The 19,095-nt window shown below is 41.0% G+C and overlaps 3 protein-coding genes across 3 annotated transcripts; 1 reads left to right on the top strand and 2 right to left on the bottom strand.

Moving 5' to 3' along the window:
- Nucleotides 1-768: 768 nt before the first annotated feature.
- On the top strand, nt 769-10,362 carry fggy (FGGY carbohydrate kinase domain containing; the record flags this gene model as incomplete). The annotated part of the gene is made up of 16 exons (XM_083888968.1): nt 769-900; nt 2,291-2,484; nt 2,692-2,803; nt 3,414-3,565; nt 3,735-3,823; nt 4,142-4,257; nt 4,405-4,533; nt 5,597-5,700; nt 6,154-6,261; nt 6,987-7,048; nt 7,327-7,489; nt 8,141-8,215; nt 8,305-8,425; nt 8,567-8,661; nt 9,836-9,897; nt 10,272-10,362. The coding sequence occupies exons 2-16, from the start codon at nt 2,302-2,304 to the stop codon at nt 10,360-10,362; spliced, it is 1,662 nt and encodes a 553-aa protein (XP_083745094.1). The 5' UTR covers nt 769-900; nt 2,291-2,301.
- A 2,400-nt stretch (nt 10,363-12,762) lies between these two features.
- On the bottom strand, nt 12,763-14,633 carry LOC310927126 (peroxiredoxin-6-like; the record flags this gene model as incomplete). The annotated part of the gene is made up of 5 exons (XM_083889393.1): nt 12,763-12,891; nt 13,001-13,147; nt 13,260-13,409; nt 13,748-13,904; nt 14,551-14,633. The coding sequence occupies 5 exons, from the start codon at nt 14,631-14,633 to the stop codon at nt 12,763-12,765; spliced, it is 666 nt and encodes a 221-aa protein (XP_083745519.1).
- Nucleotides 14,634-15,517: 884 nt separating this feature from the next.
- Nucleotides 15,518-18,157, bottom strand: LOC310927120 (myocilin-like). The gene is made up of 3 exons (XM_083889387.1): nt 17,541-18,157; nt 17,059-17,166; nt 15,518-16,613 (listed from the first exon to the last, which is right to left on the bottom strand). Exons 1-3 carry the CDS (start codon nt 18,022-18,024, stop codon nt 15,820-15,822), a joined length of 1,386 nt encoding a protein of 461 aa, XP_083745513.1. The 5' UTR covers nt 18,025-18,157; the 3' UTR covers nt 15,518-15,819.
- Nucleotides 18,158-19,095: the final 938 nt, after the last annotated feature.

Raw genomic sequence — 19,095 nt, 5'->3', positions numbered from 1 at the left:
TCACTTGCAGTGCCACAATAAAGATGTAGTTCGATATGCAGGTAATAGTTGTAATGGTAATGGTCACATGACTGTGCTGTATAATTCAAAAATCCTGGCGAAGATCCATTGAGATTATTTTATTATATATATACAGTATATAACAAAATATTTTCATTGTTTTACAGGCTTTTTGATATACAAGTGCCGAAGAGGTTGTGTGACTACTGGACATTACCACTGTTGTTTTTGTTCAAAAACATATGTAAGGAGAGACAATTTTTTGCATCACCTCAAACTGAAAAAATGTGACCCCAGCAGTAACCCCTGCAGTGACCGTCCTCCCTGTGCCTTCAGTACCTCCCGAGGTGACGGGCACCTACATCCCTCCCAAAAAGACTGGTCCCATTGTGACTCCACTGTCTCCTGCAGTGACGGACACAGAGGTGCCCCCCACAGACTCTTCACAGACACGGGACAGAGGTAAATCAAAAGTGAGGACAACTACTAAGCTGAACAAGAAAAATTAACTTCTGTCTTATGAAAAGAACATACCTCTTTAGCGTTGTATTCAAAGATAAAAATAGCCTTAACAACTGAGTTTAATTTTGAAGGGTAAGAAAATTGCTGCAAATGAGAAGGGGGCGTGAGGATATGGACTTTTATTTTGAAGGCGAAAAAAACGAGAGGGCGTGGCATGACCGCTTCATGCCGGACATCAGATCCACGGAGAATGCGACCGTTTACATTTTTGTCCTCTTTCGCGTTCCGTCGCAAGTATTGTCTGTGGTTCAAAGTTCGAAAGTCACAGACCTTTCATTCTCAAAGTTTTTAAAAACTTGACAAAATTCAGGTTTCCTTCACCGGAGTGACATTTTAATCTGTCGGTTAGAAGACTTTGCTCACATCTACACTTAAAACGTACGTATTTTGTGTACCTCACGTCCAAAATGTGTGGAGTTTTCCTCGGTAGCTGGTTAGTTTTGAAAACCCCGGTGTTAAAATATCTCATTGTGACAGTTTTTCTTTTTAAATAAACAATATCCAACCATGTGAGCGAGTTAGTCCCGTTACAGATAGGACAGAGAGGACAGAGAGGACAGAGAGGACAGGTCAGCAGGGCAACGTCATTTTACACACTGCACTGCAGGCTGCAAAGCTGGCCATACTTTGTATAAACAATAGAGCTGCAACTAACCATTATTTCCATTGTTTGGTTCATTAGATGTTGATCAGTGTTTCACCAACCTGGAAGTGATGTTCTAAAATGTCCACAAACGAGAATGATTCAGTTTTAATGGTTTCTTTGATATGCAAACAAAGACACCGGAAAATATTCACATTTTAAGAAGCTGAAAAATGGAAGAAACCCACAAACCGATTAATCAATCATCAAAATAGTTGACGATTAGTTTAGAAATCGATTATCAATGGATTGTTTCAGCCCTAATAATCAATATTGCTCATATATAACACACGCTGTAATCCAAAGTATGGGATACAAATGTAGGCGTTCCTAAAATAAGCTCAAGAATAATTTATCCCACTTTTTTTTTTCTGTCACTGCAGACACATTAAATCACATGGAGTTCTCCACATAAGTTCTCGTTTTAACAGTGTGAATTTCATGCCTGTAACACTTGCTGTGGTTGAAAGCAGAAGGCAGTGTAAATTAAAATGCAGCTCTGCATACACACAGGATTCAGGTGCTATAATGATGTGTATTTCTAGCCTTTCTGGCTCTGCAGTGTGAAATTCAAGCATCCAACTCTCACCTAATCTGAGGAAGAAGGAAATTCAATAATAAAAAAAAATAGCTTACAGTGTTATCTTCTGTTGTGACCCCTAGAGAGGGAGAAACCCCTGCCAAGGAGGTAATGCTTTTTTGCTGGTGTTTCATGGCTTTAAAAAGATTTTTCAATTTACGTTTTTTTGACATTCCATTTATAACACTGCTAAAAAGGTAAGGATGACATCACAGTACCTTATATAGGTCTATACAGATCTACTGTGTGTGACAGAGTAGTTTGTCCAACATCCACAACTGAAACATGAAAAACCTATATTAATACTCCTTTAAAAATATCCTTGTGTCAGAATGTGTAAGAATTTCATCTACAACCTCTAGTGTAAAAAATAAAATACAGTCCACATTACTCAATCAATAAATGCACAAGTAAAGTTTATATGGTCAACCCCACTGATCCCCCTCCACCTCCTTGTCAGAGGATTTCCTTTTGGCGTTCACCCCTGTACGTGTTGACATTGGCAGTGTTTTTAATCAACTGATCTTCCTTTTTTTTACATTCAGCTGGACTCCTAATGGAAGAGGTATATTATGTTGGAGTAGACGTAGGCACTGCCAGTGTGAGGGCTGCACTGGTGACCAGAGATGGCCTGGTGAAGACCACTGCAGAGGAGCCCATCAGCATTTGGGAGCCCCAGTCTGACCACAATGTCCAATCCTCCTCTGAGATCTGGATAAAATGCTGTGCAGTTGTCAAGGTAGGGTGACATTAAAACAGTTCTTTGTGCCTTTATATTAAGATGCCCTCTACCACCATAACACAGACCCACAAGTTGATTTATCTAATGCTATCTCTACCTACAAAACAAAAAAACAAGACATGTGTACCAATTTCCCTTTGTCCCCTCCTCACTCGTATTACCTTTGTGGTGAGTTTTTCAGATTGCCATTTCTATCTGTTCCAGAAAGTTACCCAGGGTGTGGAGAAGAGCCAGGTTTCTGGTTTGGGCTTTGATGCCACCTGCTCTCTAGTGGTTTTGGATCAGAACTTCCAGCCTTTGCCAGTTAATCAGGATGGTAAATGTGACCTGAATACTTTGTAAAGCATTATTTATGCAAACCTCGGCAAGTACACATTATGGGTCTGTTAAGTTTAGCTTGTGTGTTGTTCTACTCTGTTGTGATATGATACTTTATTGATCCCTGAAGGTAAAATTCCCTCCTTCACAGCAAGGTCAGAGGTCAGGATCAGCTTACTTAACACAACCTCAGGAGTTGGTGGGGATAGAACACAGGGTTATGACACTGGTACACAATCACATGCCACCTTGTAATTTGTGTAAATAATTTCCAGAATATTTGCTGATTCCTCGATGTGATGAATAGCCTTGGAGATCTAGCAGTAGGTATTTATCCTGTTAGACTGCTGAATGTCCAGGTTTTGTAATAGCAGTATAACCCAAACCTTTTGTGGGTGCTTCTTAGCCTTTTTAGCGACACCCAACCTGTTGAAGCCATCTTGCTTCACAGCTATACTAAATCATCGCTATACTGTGTGAAACACAGAGAGTGGTGTTGAGATGACAGGCTGAATCAGAATTGTAGGAACTCATTGGCTGTGGTTTGAATGTAACAAACCTTATGTCCTGCAGCATTAATCTTAAGATCACCTCTGTCTCCTCTGCAGGGGACAGTCAGAGGAATGTAGTGATGTGGATGGACCATCGCGCTGCAGAGCAGGCCAATCGTATAACCAGCGCTGGCCACAAGGTCCTGAGCAGAGTGGGAGGAGTCATGTCACCTGAGATGCAGCCTCCTAAACTGCTCTGGCTGAAAGAGGTGAGAGGTGAGAGAGGTCAGCATAGGGCACCAATGTCTCTGGGCTTTTGTTGTTGCTCTTTGTAGTGGGTGATGAGCATGTGGTGAATGTTGTTTTTCCTCTCTCCCCAAAATACGGATTCTTGAAGACAACTTTCCCCAGAAGTTCTCATGTGTTCTCTTTTGTTAGAATCTGAAAGAAAGCTGCTGGGACAAAGCTGCTCACTTTTTTGACCTGCCAGACTTCCTGTCTTGGAAAGCAACAGGTTCGTTGACAAGGTAAACCTTGGTAAAGCTAATTTTTGTCCAAAATATGAATAAGGGCTGAATGTGATAAATAAACATTAGATACCATCACAATAGTAAATATTGCTGTACATTAATGCAAGGATGACAACGTATTATATTATAGTATTATAAGGAAATTGTAAACCTCCAAATGTTACTTGTATTAATAAAATAAATGCTGATGGGTTAGAGTGCTTCCCTTCCTTCATCAATTATCAAATATATGAATATATTACCATGACCTTCACAAGATACTGTTTATGTGACTCCATGTCCTTTGTGCAGAAATAAGAAGTCAATTTTTCACAGGTCCTTATGTACTGTGGTGTGTAAGTGGATGTATTGCCCTCCAGATGGATGGGATGACAGCTTCTGGACGAGCATCGGATTGGAGGACCTCCTGGAAAATAACTTTTCCAAAATAGGTCAGAGAATGAAAATCATCTCCTGGTGAATCAATGTGTCAATTAGTAATAAGATATTCAGAAAACATTGTGGGGACTCTTGGTTTCTTCGTGTCTATGTAAGATTTAGTGGGAATTATTTTTAACTGTGACCTCTCTGTCACCCAGGCAGTGAGATGTGTTCTCCAGGGAGCCCATTAGGCAGTGGCCTCACCCAGGAAGCAGCAGCAGATTTGGGTTTGGATCCAGGAACTGCAGTTGGAGCCTCTCTTATTGATGCTCACGCTGGAGGCCTAGGTATTACACAATGACATACAATTACTGGAACATAAAATGTCTAATGTTTCACAGCATAGCTTTGTTTAGGTCTCATCTCTTACCTGGTGACATTTCTGCACTGTACACAGGAAGTGATTTGTTTAAGGTCAAGCTGTGCTGCTGGTGTATACACACAAACGTTCCCTGAATCAAATCTGAAGTGACAGAGACCGTTTTCAGATAAAGGACACAGTATACAAATAATATTACATCCTTTCTGTTCATAAAGACCACACTCGGGCAGAATAATAACAGCAACAACAATAGAAATCACCAAATGTTATGCACCACTGAATCTTTAAAGAGAATAAGGGCCTTCAAGCCTAAAGTTTGTGATACTTTTGTTTTTGCAATGTTGACATTGTAGGTCCAAAAAGTGAAAAAGCATACATTAATTATTTTTATATACAGTATATAAGGGTTATATGGAGATGGTAAAACTGTGTGCTCAACAACACACGGTCACAAGGAATTTTCAGTATCAAATGTACAAAGTTAAAGAAAAAAGAACCAGAACGGCCCCATCTTGAATTATCTTATGTATTCCAAACCTCTGCCAGTTTTGAAACATCTACTGTGGTACTGTATCTATGACCTGTTCCTCAGCTCAGACCTCTTCACCATCTGGTTTTGTTCTGAGAGGTAAACTGCTAACGAACTCTGCCCTCTGACCTTTGCCTTTGACCTCCACCGATCACACATTGTTGTATGAGTCAGAGGTTAAAACACACTGAAGCCTTTTAGTTGTTGTTCACGTCACAGTGATGAACACCACCAGCGCACACAGGTCAGCCTTTCACGTTAAACTCGAACCAGCTTGACAAATATTACTCCAGCAGTTAGTGTCACCGCTCAGGTCCCACATGTAGTTCAGTGGGTCACTTCAAACAAGATTGAAAGTGTTTGATCTGCAGATGAATGTTATCTGTGACTGGTGATAGGTCTTCACTGCAGCTTTGTCAACTTCTATTTGGTAACCTTTGCAGAAAATGGATTCTAATGTCATCCAATTAAAATATAAATATATCACATCTCGTTCCAGGTGTGATCGGTGCAGACGTCGCAGGCTTCAATTTACCATGTGAGGACAAACCAGTGACTTCACGCATGGCAATGATCTGTGGGACGTCAACCTGTCACATGGCTGTAAGTTTAAAGCTTTTTCTTTCTTTTTTAAAGATTGCAACAGTGTTCAACCCCTATGATGTGTTGTCAATGACAGAAAACCGCCTTTTTAAAGGTTGTATATTCAATTAGTTACCACTTTTACTCAATTAGTTTGTATTTGTGACATTTTGCCATAGTTTCCTTATTTAGCACATAATGCAATTTGTCTCTGATAAGAAGCAATTTTAATCTTACTTTGTTTAGTGTCAGATTAAACAAATTTCACCACAGTTTTCTGGTTGTTAATAGATTGTTTGATATATCCTGTATATCCTCTATATATCTCTAATATTAAATGAGGTGATTAAAGAAGTTCACTGAGGTCCAGATGCACAGACGTAGAGCCTCAGAGTACATCTGTTAGCTTTTACCCTAGTCATGTACAAAACAAACTAACTCATTTATTAATGTCATCACTGTGATGTGTACCAGGTCAGTGAGCAGCCTCTGTTTGTGCCCGGAGTGTGGGGACCCTACCTGTCTTCTATGTTGCCTGACATGTGGCTCAACGAGGGAGGACAGAGTGCTACAGGACGACTGGTCAGTCAACTGTCTTTGTAGAGTATAGATAGTACGTTTTGTAAAACGACCTGTTACCCAAGTATCAGTCACTCAATATGAATACTTGTCCAAGAAACACATATAAAGCAAGGTTCCAATTGGTCCTTGAAATCCTTGAAAGCTTGTGAATTAAAAACAAAATGTTTCAAGGCCCTTGGTTTTTAGAAAATTGCCCTTAATAGACATGGGTAATTGAAAGTACTTGAATTTTGAGAAAGAAAGAAGTTGATATTTAGATAAGTGTCTCCCAGTTTCATGCCCTGCAATGCTTGAGGTACGTGGACTAGGCTTATGCAGAACAAATGTCAAGTCTTAATTACTTGCTGTGATTATGCTAATGTGAGATTCCATGCGGAACAGTGAGAGAGTAACGTTAAGCAAGAGAGAGTAAATTATATGATGCCTGAAAATGCAATTTACAAATACTCACTTGCCCAAAATACCAAGGACAATTACTTTCCCAGATTCATGCTTCGTGCTGCAAATTAATAAATGTGGACGCCCTGGGAGAAATGGCTCCCATCTTAAGCTGTGTCAGCACATTTGGTCCTTGAATTTGTGTGAATTGGTCCTGGAAAATCTTTGAAAAGTTCTTGAATTTGATGTCAAACAAGGCGTGAGAAAGCTGGGTAAAGATATACATGAATATGTATAATATGTGATTATTTTTCTCTGTTTGACCCTGTCACTCTCTCCTCCTTCAGATTGACCATATAGTGAAGGGCCATGCTGCCTATGCTCAGCTGCAGGAACAGGCACAGCAGAGGTCAGCAGACAAAGTCATTTTAACACAAGGGTGTCATTCCTGTTCACTTTGGTAAAAAGATTATAGAATCATAGTGGTTGTGTAAATCTGTGAAAGATGTCATTTAAACTGATGAACACAAAAATTGTTGATGTAATAGTTTGATTATAAGATGCCCTGGTGTTGTCCATGCTTCTTGCTCTGACCAGTTGTGTTTTTAAAGTGGGCAGAGAGAGGCAGTAAGACATGCAGCCAGTGACCATGTATAAAATAATTTTTATACTCTTCCTCCCCCCCAGGTTTCCCTTCACAGGTGAGAACGTCTACAGTTACCTGAATAGCCACCTGAGTTTAATGACTGGCTCTCATCCCTCTGTTGACCTGCTGGGGTCCAGTCTTCATTTGTGGCCGGACTTCCACGGGAACAGGTCACCGCTGGCTGATCCCACTTTGAAAGGCATGGTGAGGCAGGAAGTACACCCAAGACATGAATTACAAATTTGTATATTTAGTTTAATAGGTATAATACTCTTATAAGCAAGATTTTTTATATATACTACTGTTCAAACGTTTGGGGTCTCCTATACAATTGTTTTGTGTTTTCCATTAAAAGTCACACTTTTATTCATCAAAAGAGTTGCAAAATGAATAGAAAATATAGTCAAGACATTGACAAGATAAGAAATAATGATTTTTATTCAAAATAATAATCTTTGCTTTGGTCAAAGAACCAGCAAAACTGTTTTCAGCTGTGCTAACATCATTGCACAAGGGTTTTCAAGAGTTTTCTAATCATCGAATAGCCTTCTAACACGATTAGCAAACACAATGTACCATTAGAACTCTGGAGAGATGGTTGCTGGAAATGAGCCTATACACCTATGTACATATTCAATTAAAAACCAGACGTTTGCAGCTAGAATAGTCGTTTACCACATTAACAATACATAGAGTGTATTTATGATTCATTTAATGTTATATTCATTGAAAAAAATAGGAAATTTGGAAATTTTGGACGGTAGTTGCTCTTGAAGGAAGTTAATTGGGATAATGCTTGTTACTACTGTATCCCGTAGCCATATATAGGTGTAAATACTCATCACTGTTTTGCAGGTGATCGGGCTGTCGATGTCCCAAACCATCGACGACTTGGCTCTGCTCTACTTAGCCACCGTTCAAGCTCTCGCTGTAAGCGTGCCGTTTCATTTTCAAACACCATAGTGTCTTCAAGTGTGAAGGGAGGTGGTCAGTGTTTCACTTTGGTTTCCTGGTTTCAGCTCGGCACACTTCATATCCTGGAGGCCATGAAAGAAGCAGGACATGACATCACGACCCTCTTCCTGTGCGGTGGACTGAGCAAGAACTCCCTGTTTGTGCAGATTCATGCCAACGCAACAGGTTTAACACAGAATTGTACATGCATAATATTCCTCATCCAGTATTGAAAGATTAATATTGAAATATTCAACACTTCAGTTAAACAGCATCTACACCAAAAGTTTTAAGTTCATTCAACTCTTTTAACATCACCACGTCCAGGATTGCCTGTGGTGTTGCCAGACCAGACGGAGGCCGTGTTGATCGGAGCAGCAACCTTGGGAGCATGTGCATCTCAGCACTTCAGCAGTGTACAGGTAAAGAGACACAAACACAAGAGCTTGGTTTAAACTCGTCTCACTCGTAATCTCATGTGCATTCAAACCGTGTCTTATTTGATATTCACAAACGATAATAAAGTACCATATTTTCTATTCTAGCTTTACTTAACATAACAAATATTTAAATTACACATTGAAGAAAGTTTCCAGAAGATTTTATATGGTGTAGTTTTAGTTTAATGTATATACATTTAACAAATTACCTTTTACAGAACATATGCAAGACATCTGTTCCGTACTATGAAAAACTATGTAAAAATCAAAAATAGTTCATGTATTGTATTAACATTTGGAATCCAATCTTCTTATTTTGTGTTCCAATATAATTGCCCTCGTAAGCATTAAAGACGATCATTTGCTCAAACTTTTGGAAAATAACTTATTTCAGCTTTTCAAACGGATAGATATTTTATGTGCTACAATATTTGTAAAGGTTTTAGTTAGACTTGAGTTAAATTTTCACTTTAAATGGATGCAGTGTTGACACATGAGAAACTTTCAAGTTATTAACTACTATTCACACGCAAGGATGAGAACGTATCGATATGAATTTCTTCTATCGTGTATTAATGTTTTTATAATGTGCATAGAAAATAGATTGATTAAATTGCTAATTTCATGTGTCAAATAAAAAAATAAAACATTTTCAGCCCTACTAAACATACACTCACTCAATGCCGCCATCTGCTGGATGGAAAAAAACTATACAAAAAGATCATTGTGCATTAATGTACTAAAGATAAAATCCAAATCAAGAGTGTGTTTATGATTTAAGTGAGCACTCATTCTTTACCAGATCAAATTCATCATCCCTCAGTTTCTCAGTAGTCGTGAGAAAAAAAGATGTTATTGTCTGGACCAGGCTGCACCTGTCAGATCATTTTCAGCCCTAAACTGCAGCAGCCATCTCATGTTATGTCTGATCCTCTGAGCTGCACAGTCAAGTGACTGGACTCTTTTGTTGTTGTTGCTTTAGACAAAGAGGCCCCTGCGCTGCATTAGTCATGAAGTCGGCCTCGCTGCGGCCACTGCTGCTGGCTCGTGTTTTTTCACACTGTAACTGGGTCAGAACAGAACAGGCCCCAAACCGAATGTGCTGAACATGTTTTATTATGTGGGTAAAATTTTCCTTTTGCAATTCATGTTTTAGGAGGCAATGGAGAAAATGGCTAAAGTGGGCAGAGTTGTTCAGCCCGATCATAAACTACAGAGGTGAGACTTTGTTTTCATTTAGCCACTGATGTTTATGTTACTATGCATAGGTTAGTGATATATATGCAGTGAAAGTCTGAATCTAATGTGTTCAATAAGAGCATGACATGACAATAATAATACATGTAGATTTATCCTTTATTATAGCTGCAGTGTGTAACTCATTTTATTCACCTGACAATGGCTTGAATGTAACAGACATTTTATATTTAAATTACACACTACATCTTTAAATTAAAATACTGCACATAAAATACTGTCAAGTTTGGGTTGTTACAATGAAAAATGAATGCTATATATATATGGATATATACTGTGCATGTGTAAGCATTTTCCTCGTATTATATTTATATATATATATATATATTTTTCAGCTTCTATAAGAGAAAGTACAAGGTGTTCTTGCGGCTTTTTGCCCACCAGAGGGAGTACCAGGCCATCATGGACCACAAAGAGGCAGATTGAGGCTGGGACCCAGAGTCTCTGTGTGCTCTCAGAGATGATACCGACTACTAAACCAACACTGGAAATCAAAAGCAGAAGTCATAACCCTGCTGCTTATTTCTCTTCCAATTATGGTCCAGGGTGAACAGATCCACTGCAGCTCTACCCCAAAATGAAGAGGAGAATGAAGGACTGAGTGTTGAGGCACCAAATGCTTGTTTGCCTTAAAATATGTTTTTAATAAATAATTACAATGACTTTCGCTGTCCACTATACTCTCATGTGTGATTAATAATTTTGTGAACTTCAGCATTAGTAGTGAAACTAAATCTCAATTAATTTTGAGACCCTTTGTCCTAAGATCTCATCTCACTGCATTTTAACCTGTCCCTCCATTTCCAGCTTGTGACTCCTCTGCTGTCCTTAATTTCTCTTGTCTCATGTCATATATAGAGAGGGAAACCTGTTGGCAGCAGCTCTCGGGATCAAAGTCGAGAAACTGTCAACCAAGACGGAGGGAGTGCCAAATCCTACACAGCTGAGTTAACAATCAGCTCCGTTAAAACAAGTAAGTTGTGAGGGAGAGGGATGAGGAGAGCGCTACTACCCACACCTAACTGAATCAGAGAGGTTGTGATGAAGCAAGTTCTTTGATGCTGAACAATGCTTTGTTTTAAATATTTGAAGTTTGTGGGTGGAAAAAGCTTTTATTGTTCCTCACGGGTGATTTTCACACACATTACACGCATTCAAGTGTCAGTAAGCTACATTAAATCCATATTTTTTGTTCCAGCACTTAAAGCCACACCATGCAACTTGACTTTAACAGTTAAACAGGTAAGAATTATTGACATCTAATGGTGAGACTGCAGATTGTAACAAAAAGAGGACTCCCTTTTCACTTTCTGGCTAGTTTGACCTTATGGCCTTCTGTAGGAACTTGGCAGCACAAGGTAGCCGCCGCCGCTTCCGAAGCCTCTTCCGTTTCCATTCAGCACCTGAAACTCTGTAGTTGCTCTGTGTCGGTTTGGTGAGTGAGTGGAAGCAGAGCTTAAATATAGTCAGAGTCTCAAACTTCTAGAATCAGGCCCAGTAAATTCAAGATGACTGCTGCAATGAGGTAAAAAGTTAAAAGACTTGGAAGTCAGCAAAAATCACTGTGGTGTGTTTGCTACAACAACAGCACACGTTTGTCAAATGATAGCTGTGGCGTGGGAAGCTAAAATAGGGTCATGGTTGTGTTCTGTGCCCTCGTTACCTAATTATGTGTGTTTATGACAGCGGAGCTCACTTCCTTTTGTATTGGTCGACAAACTAGTTACCAAAATGTCCATGACATGTCAAACCAGCTTGTATATTAGACACAATGACTGGTAGAAAATAGAAACTTCCTTTGCCATTTAATTTCAATCTACGCGTGGTTATTAGGGTGCACCACGACTCAAACACTCGCTCTCATTGATAACAAGGCTGAGACAGATGGAAACGGTGTTTAGCCCCTAAACTTAAGGCTCACTAATAAAATGTACACCTGTTTAAGCCTAACATATCTTAAGAATATGTTCCCTGCTTTAGATATCCTTTTTCAGCTGGAAACTCAACACCACACCAGTCAATAGTCAATAGAGAAAAAAACAGGTTATTAGCTCGCAGAGACACAGGAGTTGCAGCTCTACTGCTGCCAAATTTGTTAAGTTGTTCTCGCTGATTTAAAACGAATGATTGTAAACCCGGAATTTACTGGATGACATTCTTTTGTTCATCTTCTATCACTTTATCGTCCATGTGAGGGTCACAGGGGGACGCTGGTGCCAATCTCAGCTGACATAGGGCGAAAGGTGGGCAGGTCGCAACTCCATCACAGGGCCACATGAAGACATACAACCATTCACCAGTCAATCTGGTCAATTTAGAGTGTCCAAATCTCCAAATCTACATGGTTTTGGACAGTGGGAGGAAACCAGAGAACACAAATTGGTGTGCAGGTCGCAAACTGGTCTTCTCGCTGCAAAGGCAAACCGCTAAACCAACCGTTTGGCCCTAAAAGATGACATATTTTAACTAATTGACAGAGGCAGCAGTGGATTATCAACTCTGTGAGTCGTGATGTAAAATTGACACCGTCTATGAACTATGGTGCAGGGCTGAGCAGTTTATGGCTCTCAATCAGCATGAAAAAGTGGCATAACGTATTGTTATTAAGATACCATAGACTGAAGCAGGCATTAATTTTATCATGTGAGCCTTTTGTTAAGAGGCTAAAATCCGTTTCTTTCCTTCTGTCCCTGCTGGCAGCCATGTTTTCAGTCAGAGTGAGTGTGCTCATGGTAGCGTGCATGTTGACGTCAGTAGCTGAAAGTACAACCAACCTTTCTGAAAAAGTTTAACGTAGAGTTTGTGTGACAGAGGTCAGTGTTGTGATCATGGCTGCGGTGTGTAGCGCAGGTACTTCCTGCCAGACGGCAGGTCTTTGGTGTAGATGCCAGCAGGAAACAAAGAGGCAGCCTCCTCCTCAGACAGGTCTGGTGGAACCATCACACAGTCTCCAGGCTGGAAAACAACTTAGATTATTCTGTGCAGCAGCAGCAGCAGCAGCAGCAGGTCAGTTTCCCTTTTGTTCTTTTATCCTTGTATCTACTCCAGGTGAGACATACTGTACCTTCCAGTCAGCACACGTGGCTACACTTGTCCCTGCAGTGAGCTGGAGTGAATCCACCACCCTCAGGATCTCATCAAAATTGCGCCCCGTGGTGGCAGGGTAGAGCAGTGACAGTTTCAGCCGTTTGTCTGGACCAATGATAAAAACCTGCTCAAAATCAAGGAAGGAGATGCACAGTTTGAGAAGGCTTGATTGCACAACATGCAAATGAAATTCTGTATTTGGCAAAGAGAGTGTGTGTGTGTGAGCAGACACTTACACAGCGGGCAGTGAGCGGCCTGCCACTTTTGTCCTTCTCGTCTGGGTCCAACATGCCCAGAGCCACTGCCAGCTCCCGTTTACTGTCCGCTATGATGGGAAAGGGCAGCGAGCAGCAGGTCGACTCCTCACAGTTGTACGCCAGGATGTCCTAGTTATTACAAAGATGCAAGTCCTGAAGGTCCAGTGTGTCAAATTTAGGTGAAATATTGTTCAATATGCAACACCAATATATTTTACACACTGTCCTTGTTCAGTGTTTGATTCAATAGGTTAGATAGATATGATAGGTCGGTAGATAGATATGGTAGATAGGTTGATAGATATGGTAGGTAGATAGATAGATAGATAGATAGATAGATAGATAGATAGATAGATAGATAGATAGATAGATAGATAGATAGATAGATAGATAGATAGAGAATAGAGAAACAGCCACAAAACCTCTCAGTTTTATTCATGTCACCTCTGCAGAAACCGATATCACACCTTGGTCCAGCCGTGATGATCCTCCACAGAGTCGACAGACAGGGCAATGATTTTGACGCCGCGGGTGCTGAACTCTCCGTGCAGTCTGGCAGCTCGGCCCAGCTCTGTGGTGCACACAGGTGTGTAGTCTCTGGGGTGGGAGAACAGGATTCCCCATCTGGGTGAAAGGAAGCAAATGAATGAGGCTGTGTCAGGTGAACCTGCAGGAGGTGCTGTCTTTAGAGTCTTTCATTCTGACTCAGTTTCCTCTCATCGGACACAGTCATGTGGCTGTTGGTGCTTGTGGGGGTTTTGCACGGCAGAGTAAAAAGATGTGGTGAAGCTGACGGCAAACTGGCAGGATGTGAGGTCTGTGGCACACTGATGTTGCAGTAATACAGACCCGACGGAAGGAACTCACTCTCTCTCACTCATTCTCTTTTAAATTATCTAAATTTTATACACATTGATATCAGAAATGTAAATGATAAAATCATTTAAGAAATTGTATCACTTTAACAAGTTAGAAACCTTCAAAATGTGAGTAAACGCAACTTGACATTACATTTTGTTTCAACAAAGGAGATTAAGTTTATGTTTGTTAAGTTACTGTTTATATTTTATGACTTATTTTTTTAAGGCAAGTTGAGCTTTTAAATAGATGCTCATTAGATGTTTTCCTTAGCTGTACCTTCCTGACCATGGATGACTGTAAATTTAACTTCTGAGAACACAATAACTTGTGTTTAATGTCTAAATATAGTATATAGTAAGTGTGTAATACAGTGTTTTAATCATTATTTCATATTTCACAGTGTACTTACGAGTCGCCGAGGAATTCGTGGAGTTTAATTTTGCCATGGGTGCTCTCTGCCTCAAAGTCAGGAAACACGTCTCCGAGCAGCATCTTTACTCTGAGTGGTGAGTCTGATGAAAACTTCCCTCTGAACACACGTCTACGTTTATATACTCACAGGATGACTGAATGTAACCACACTCACACTCACATGAGGTGCAGTTGATTGGCCACTGCTTAACACAGGTTAGGTTAGGGGTGAGGTTTAGGCATTTTCACTGTGATGGAGTGAGAGTTTAGAGAATTAATTATGTTTTCAAGTGTCCTCGGTAAGAGAGCTGTACAAGAATATGTGTGTTTGTGTATGTTATGTCTAGAGTAGGATGAGAGGACACATTTTGGCTGTTAATCCAAAAGGACTTTTTGAGATGTAAAAGCTGGTTTTAGGGGTAGAATTTCGGTTAGGTTCGGGCTGATTGCAGATGCAGCCAGTTGTCCACAGGGGGCAGTGCATCATAATACAATATACCCCCCAAACTAACATGGATTAAAGGGTGAGTTTAGTTTTAGTGTGTCATTCAAATATCTGCATTCATTTTGTCGAATTTTGACACAGGATCTGACAATTTCTCATAAATACTACAGAACAAGCTGCTTAAAATATGTAAAGCAAAAAAGTAGCGAGGTACTTACAGTACGTACAGTATACACAGAATCTTCATCTTCATGTATAACGCATAATCAGTACTATATTACTATATAAACACATTATTTGGTTTTGTTTCAAATGACCTATTTTCTCTCATGTGCATATGTTGTGTAACAGTTAATTAAGTAGTTAATTAGTTAATTAATTAAATTAATTTCACTAAGATAATAATAATTTTGAACGCTGTTGTACTGGAGGAACTCCAAATCATTCATTGTGCATTTGGGTAGCTATGTTTTTGCAAAAGACAGAAATTATTCAATGAGTGAGTCAGTGAGTCATTTAAAGATTTATTGAGAACTTAAATAACACGACCATTTATGAAGAGACAACAAAAATATTCCACTCTTTCTAAATCATTACTAAAAACCATTCTTACTGCATTTATATGCCTGCTACATGAACTGTTCACTGTTGTCATAATACATCTTATTTACAGTACTAATAGACAAAATATATATATTTCATTGATGCAAAAACAGAGATATGTGAGCCTTACAGTTACAATGTAAATAATAATAATAACATATCTTGTCACTTTCACTTGCTCTTGTTAGTCCAGTAAATTTCCCTCAGTCGATTTCCTCTTTATCTGTTGGCCCTGCCCAGTCTGACATCATAGGTGACCATGTGGAAGTTGTCCCAGGCGTACAGCTTCCTGTGGGCGTGGTTATAGTCCAGCATGCTGTTGTAACGGTACTTGTTCTTGAAGGGTATAGCGGCTGCCCGTCGCACGCCTGTGGCTGTGTCATACACATAGTTGATGGTGGTGTTCAGTGCAATGTAGCTGGCCACCGTGTACAGACGTCCACACACCATGAAAGCGTTGGCCACCGTATTCTTCCTGATGTTGGTCTCCCAGCTCTTCTTCATGCTCAGGCTCTCAGGGTCCAGTTGGGAAATCACAATGGCGCCTTTGGCCTTGCTTGTGCTGTAGATGGCCCACAAGCCTTCCTCGTCCACTGCCAGGTCGATGTCGGTGTAGCCTCCCCAGGAGTAAGGGTACTGTCCGTGGAAGCCGGCGTGAGGCAGCTCCAGACGAGAGGCCACGCTCTCAGAGGCCAGGTCGTAGCGGATCAGGGTGCGGCTGCGTTTGCGCTGGTAGTAGAGGGAGCCGCGGTAGACGGTTGCACCTGTGCTTTCCACTGGCTCTGGCAGAACCACCACTTTCATAGGGAAACCTCTGGAGAACTGATCGATGTCTTCGTAAGCAAAGAGCTGACGGACGTCTTTGCCCACTGTGTCGATGCGCCACACAGTCTTGTTGGTGTAAACGGAACCTTGAGGGTCAGGATCCTGCAGCCAAACTCCATATTTACCTGTGATGCTGTCAGCCTTCCTGTGCAACACAGGATCTCCCACTGACAGCAGCTCTCCACAGCCTGTAGAGACAACAGAACGTTCACCTTTATGGTATTTGCTGAATTTTTGCAATACTTTGAAAGACATTAAAGGTCCTGTGTGTTCATTTGAGGGTCCAAAAATGTAATGCCTATGCTTAAGTATGTTTGTAAAAGAGACAAACCAGACAGTTTTGCAATTTGAAAGTGTAAGTTTCCTGTATAAATGAAAAAAAGATCAATTCCCATGAACATAATGGATAAACCAGTGAAAGAAGGAAATAGCAGAGAGACTGGCAGAGTGGAAGAGTTGTGAAGGAGTGTTTACATCATGTTTGGTATGCAAAGGCCACCGTAGATGTCTGACACATTTTGGAAAGGGAAGGGTGAGAGCTGAGTCCTCTGTATGTTGCACTTGGCAGTCTTTCTATTGGACGTCACTAATCCTCACACACTGGACCTTTCATCAGTGAAACACATTTTTTACCTGAGAAGTTGTGATTTCCGTCAGGAATGAGGCGTGATGCTGGAATCTCTGTCACCTCAGCCTTCATCTCCTGGTACGAACCATTCCCAGAATCATATGCAGGAGGGTCTGAGAGAGGGCAACGAAGGAGGAAAAATGTTACACAAATGTTTATGAGGGAGGAATGATGCATGGAAGAAAACATCAAGAGAATCAGCAGCCCTGACAAGACAACATCAAAGTGTCAGCGTTTGAACAGCAGGTTCCACCGATAACTCATAACACAATCATCATGCCCACATAACCTGACATGCATGAGTGACAGAGCCATAAAAGTAGTGTGTTGTAAATTCCTCTCCCTTTACTCATCCTGGCATGACTAACTGCAACATGACCTCTGACCCTGGAAGAACCTTCACAGCCTAACACAAAAAAACAACAGCATTTGTATGACTGTGTGGTTCATTTCTGTGCACTTTCCCTTCTCTCATGGACGTACATACCACTGGCAGGTCTGCCTTCATGCTGAGCCCCCCCGGAGGTGTGTTTTTGGTGGCATGGCATCTGCCTGAGCCTCTCTGCCTCCTGGCTCAGCTCGCTCAGCCTCCTCTGCAGCTCCTGGTTCTGCCTGCTCAGATGCTCGTTGTCCTGCTGCAGCTGTTTTCTCTCCCCTGTGACCTGGGCAAAAGCTGTCTGGAGACCCTCATCGCGGCCAGGCTTGACCCCGGTCCCTGTGCCTCCGTCCACTCCTGCAATGAGTCCGCTGACCAAAGCTTCCAGCAGCGTGAGCCGCGACAGGACTCCGTCCATCTCTGATTTCATGCTGCTTCCAGGGCAGCTGGACTCCTGTGGACTGGCCACAGTGAACGTGTAGTGGCAGCGTCCAGCAGGGTCACTGGAGCGGCGGAGGGAGGCTCGATCCTCCACCTGGCTGTGGCTTGACAGAGTCAAGCAGGACAGACACAGGAAAGACACCTGGAGCCACATTCTGATGGAGGCAGTCAGTGATCTTCAAGAGTGTTTACAGAGAGATAGTTGTTTATCTTCTTCTTCTCTGTAAGGGATCTAAGCCCCTTTACTGTTTTTAGCTAGTCTCTTCCTACCTGAGTGTCACTTGTCAGTGAGGGTCAGTGTCTGAATCCCAGCAGTGCTTAGAGTAGGATATTTATACTGTTAACTGTCAAGGGGGTGGGAGGGGACGAGGAGTGTGGCAGGGAATGAAATAGCCAGGGGGTGTGTAGTGACGTGAGGTGAAGTGTGTTTGTGTGTTCAGGGCCACGTGTTCCCTCTCTCTGCTGGTGTTTAAGTAAGGTTTGCTAAAAGGGACAAACATTGTGAAAATCATACAGTATCTGCAGAAAAATACCCATTTTTTTGTGTTTCTTTTATGGAATTATTTCACTGTGCCTCAGCAGATGCACAGGTTGTTTTGCCTGGGCAGCTTATCTTCCTGGTTGTCAAATTATGTTTACTTCTCCATAGCTGGATTTGCAACATTAAAATCAGTTTATGACGTGGGAACAAAGTCACATTTAGGCTTAAGGGCAAGGATTTTAGAGTTTATAGATTTAACAAAATTTGTTAAAGCATTTAATGCTGTCGTCAACAACAACATGGCAGCCTTTGTGCATGAACTCGAGTTGCCCCACTTCAACAGCTTAACAGGACGTCTGGTGCAGGAGGGTAGACTGAAAGTCTATGGGAAAACCAGATAGACCTTTATCTTCTAACAAGTGGCTCCGTATTTTCTTCAGCAGATATGGTGTATTATTACAATTGGATAGATAGATAGATAGATAGATAGATAGATAGATAGATAGATAGATAGATAGATAGATAGATAGATAGATAGATAGATAGATAGATAGATAGATAGATAGATAGATAGATAGATAGATAGATAGATAGATAGATAGATAGATAGATAGATGTGGCCCTTTTTTGCCTCTGAGCAAACAACTGGGACCTGGTTTGGTTCTGAGTTGAACAGAGAGAGGAAATACCAAATGCACGTATGCCCATTGTAGGTGGGCAAAAAACATCATTCTGGTCTCATAG

This window comes from Microchirus variegatus (genome assembly GCF_963457635.1).
Source record: "Microchirus variegatus genome assembly, chromosome: 5".
Lineage (NCBI taxonomy): Eukaryota > Metazoa > Chordata > Actinopteri > Pleuronectiformes > Soleidae > Microchirus > Microchirus variegatus.
The sequence above is the reverse complement of the archived record's forward strand: the minus strand, read 5'-3'. Positions and strand labels throughout refer to the sequence as shown.

Coding starts and splice junctions, on each gene's coding strand:
- LOC310927120 (XM_083889387.1), bottom strand. CDS start 18,024: ATGTGGCTCCAGGTGTCTTTCCTGTGTCTGTCCTGCTTGACTCTGTCA. Junction 17,167..17,540: donor TGAAGGCAGACCTGCCAGTG/GTATGTACGTCC, acceptor GCCCTCTCTCAG/ACCCTCCTGCATATGATTCT. Junction 16,614..17,058: donor CGGAAATCACAACTTCTCAG/GTAAAAAATGTG, acceptor TTGTCTCTACAG/GCTGTGGAGAGCTGCTGTCA.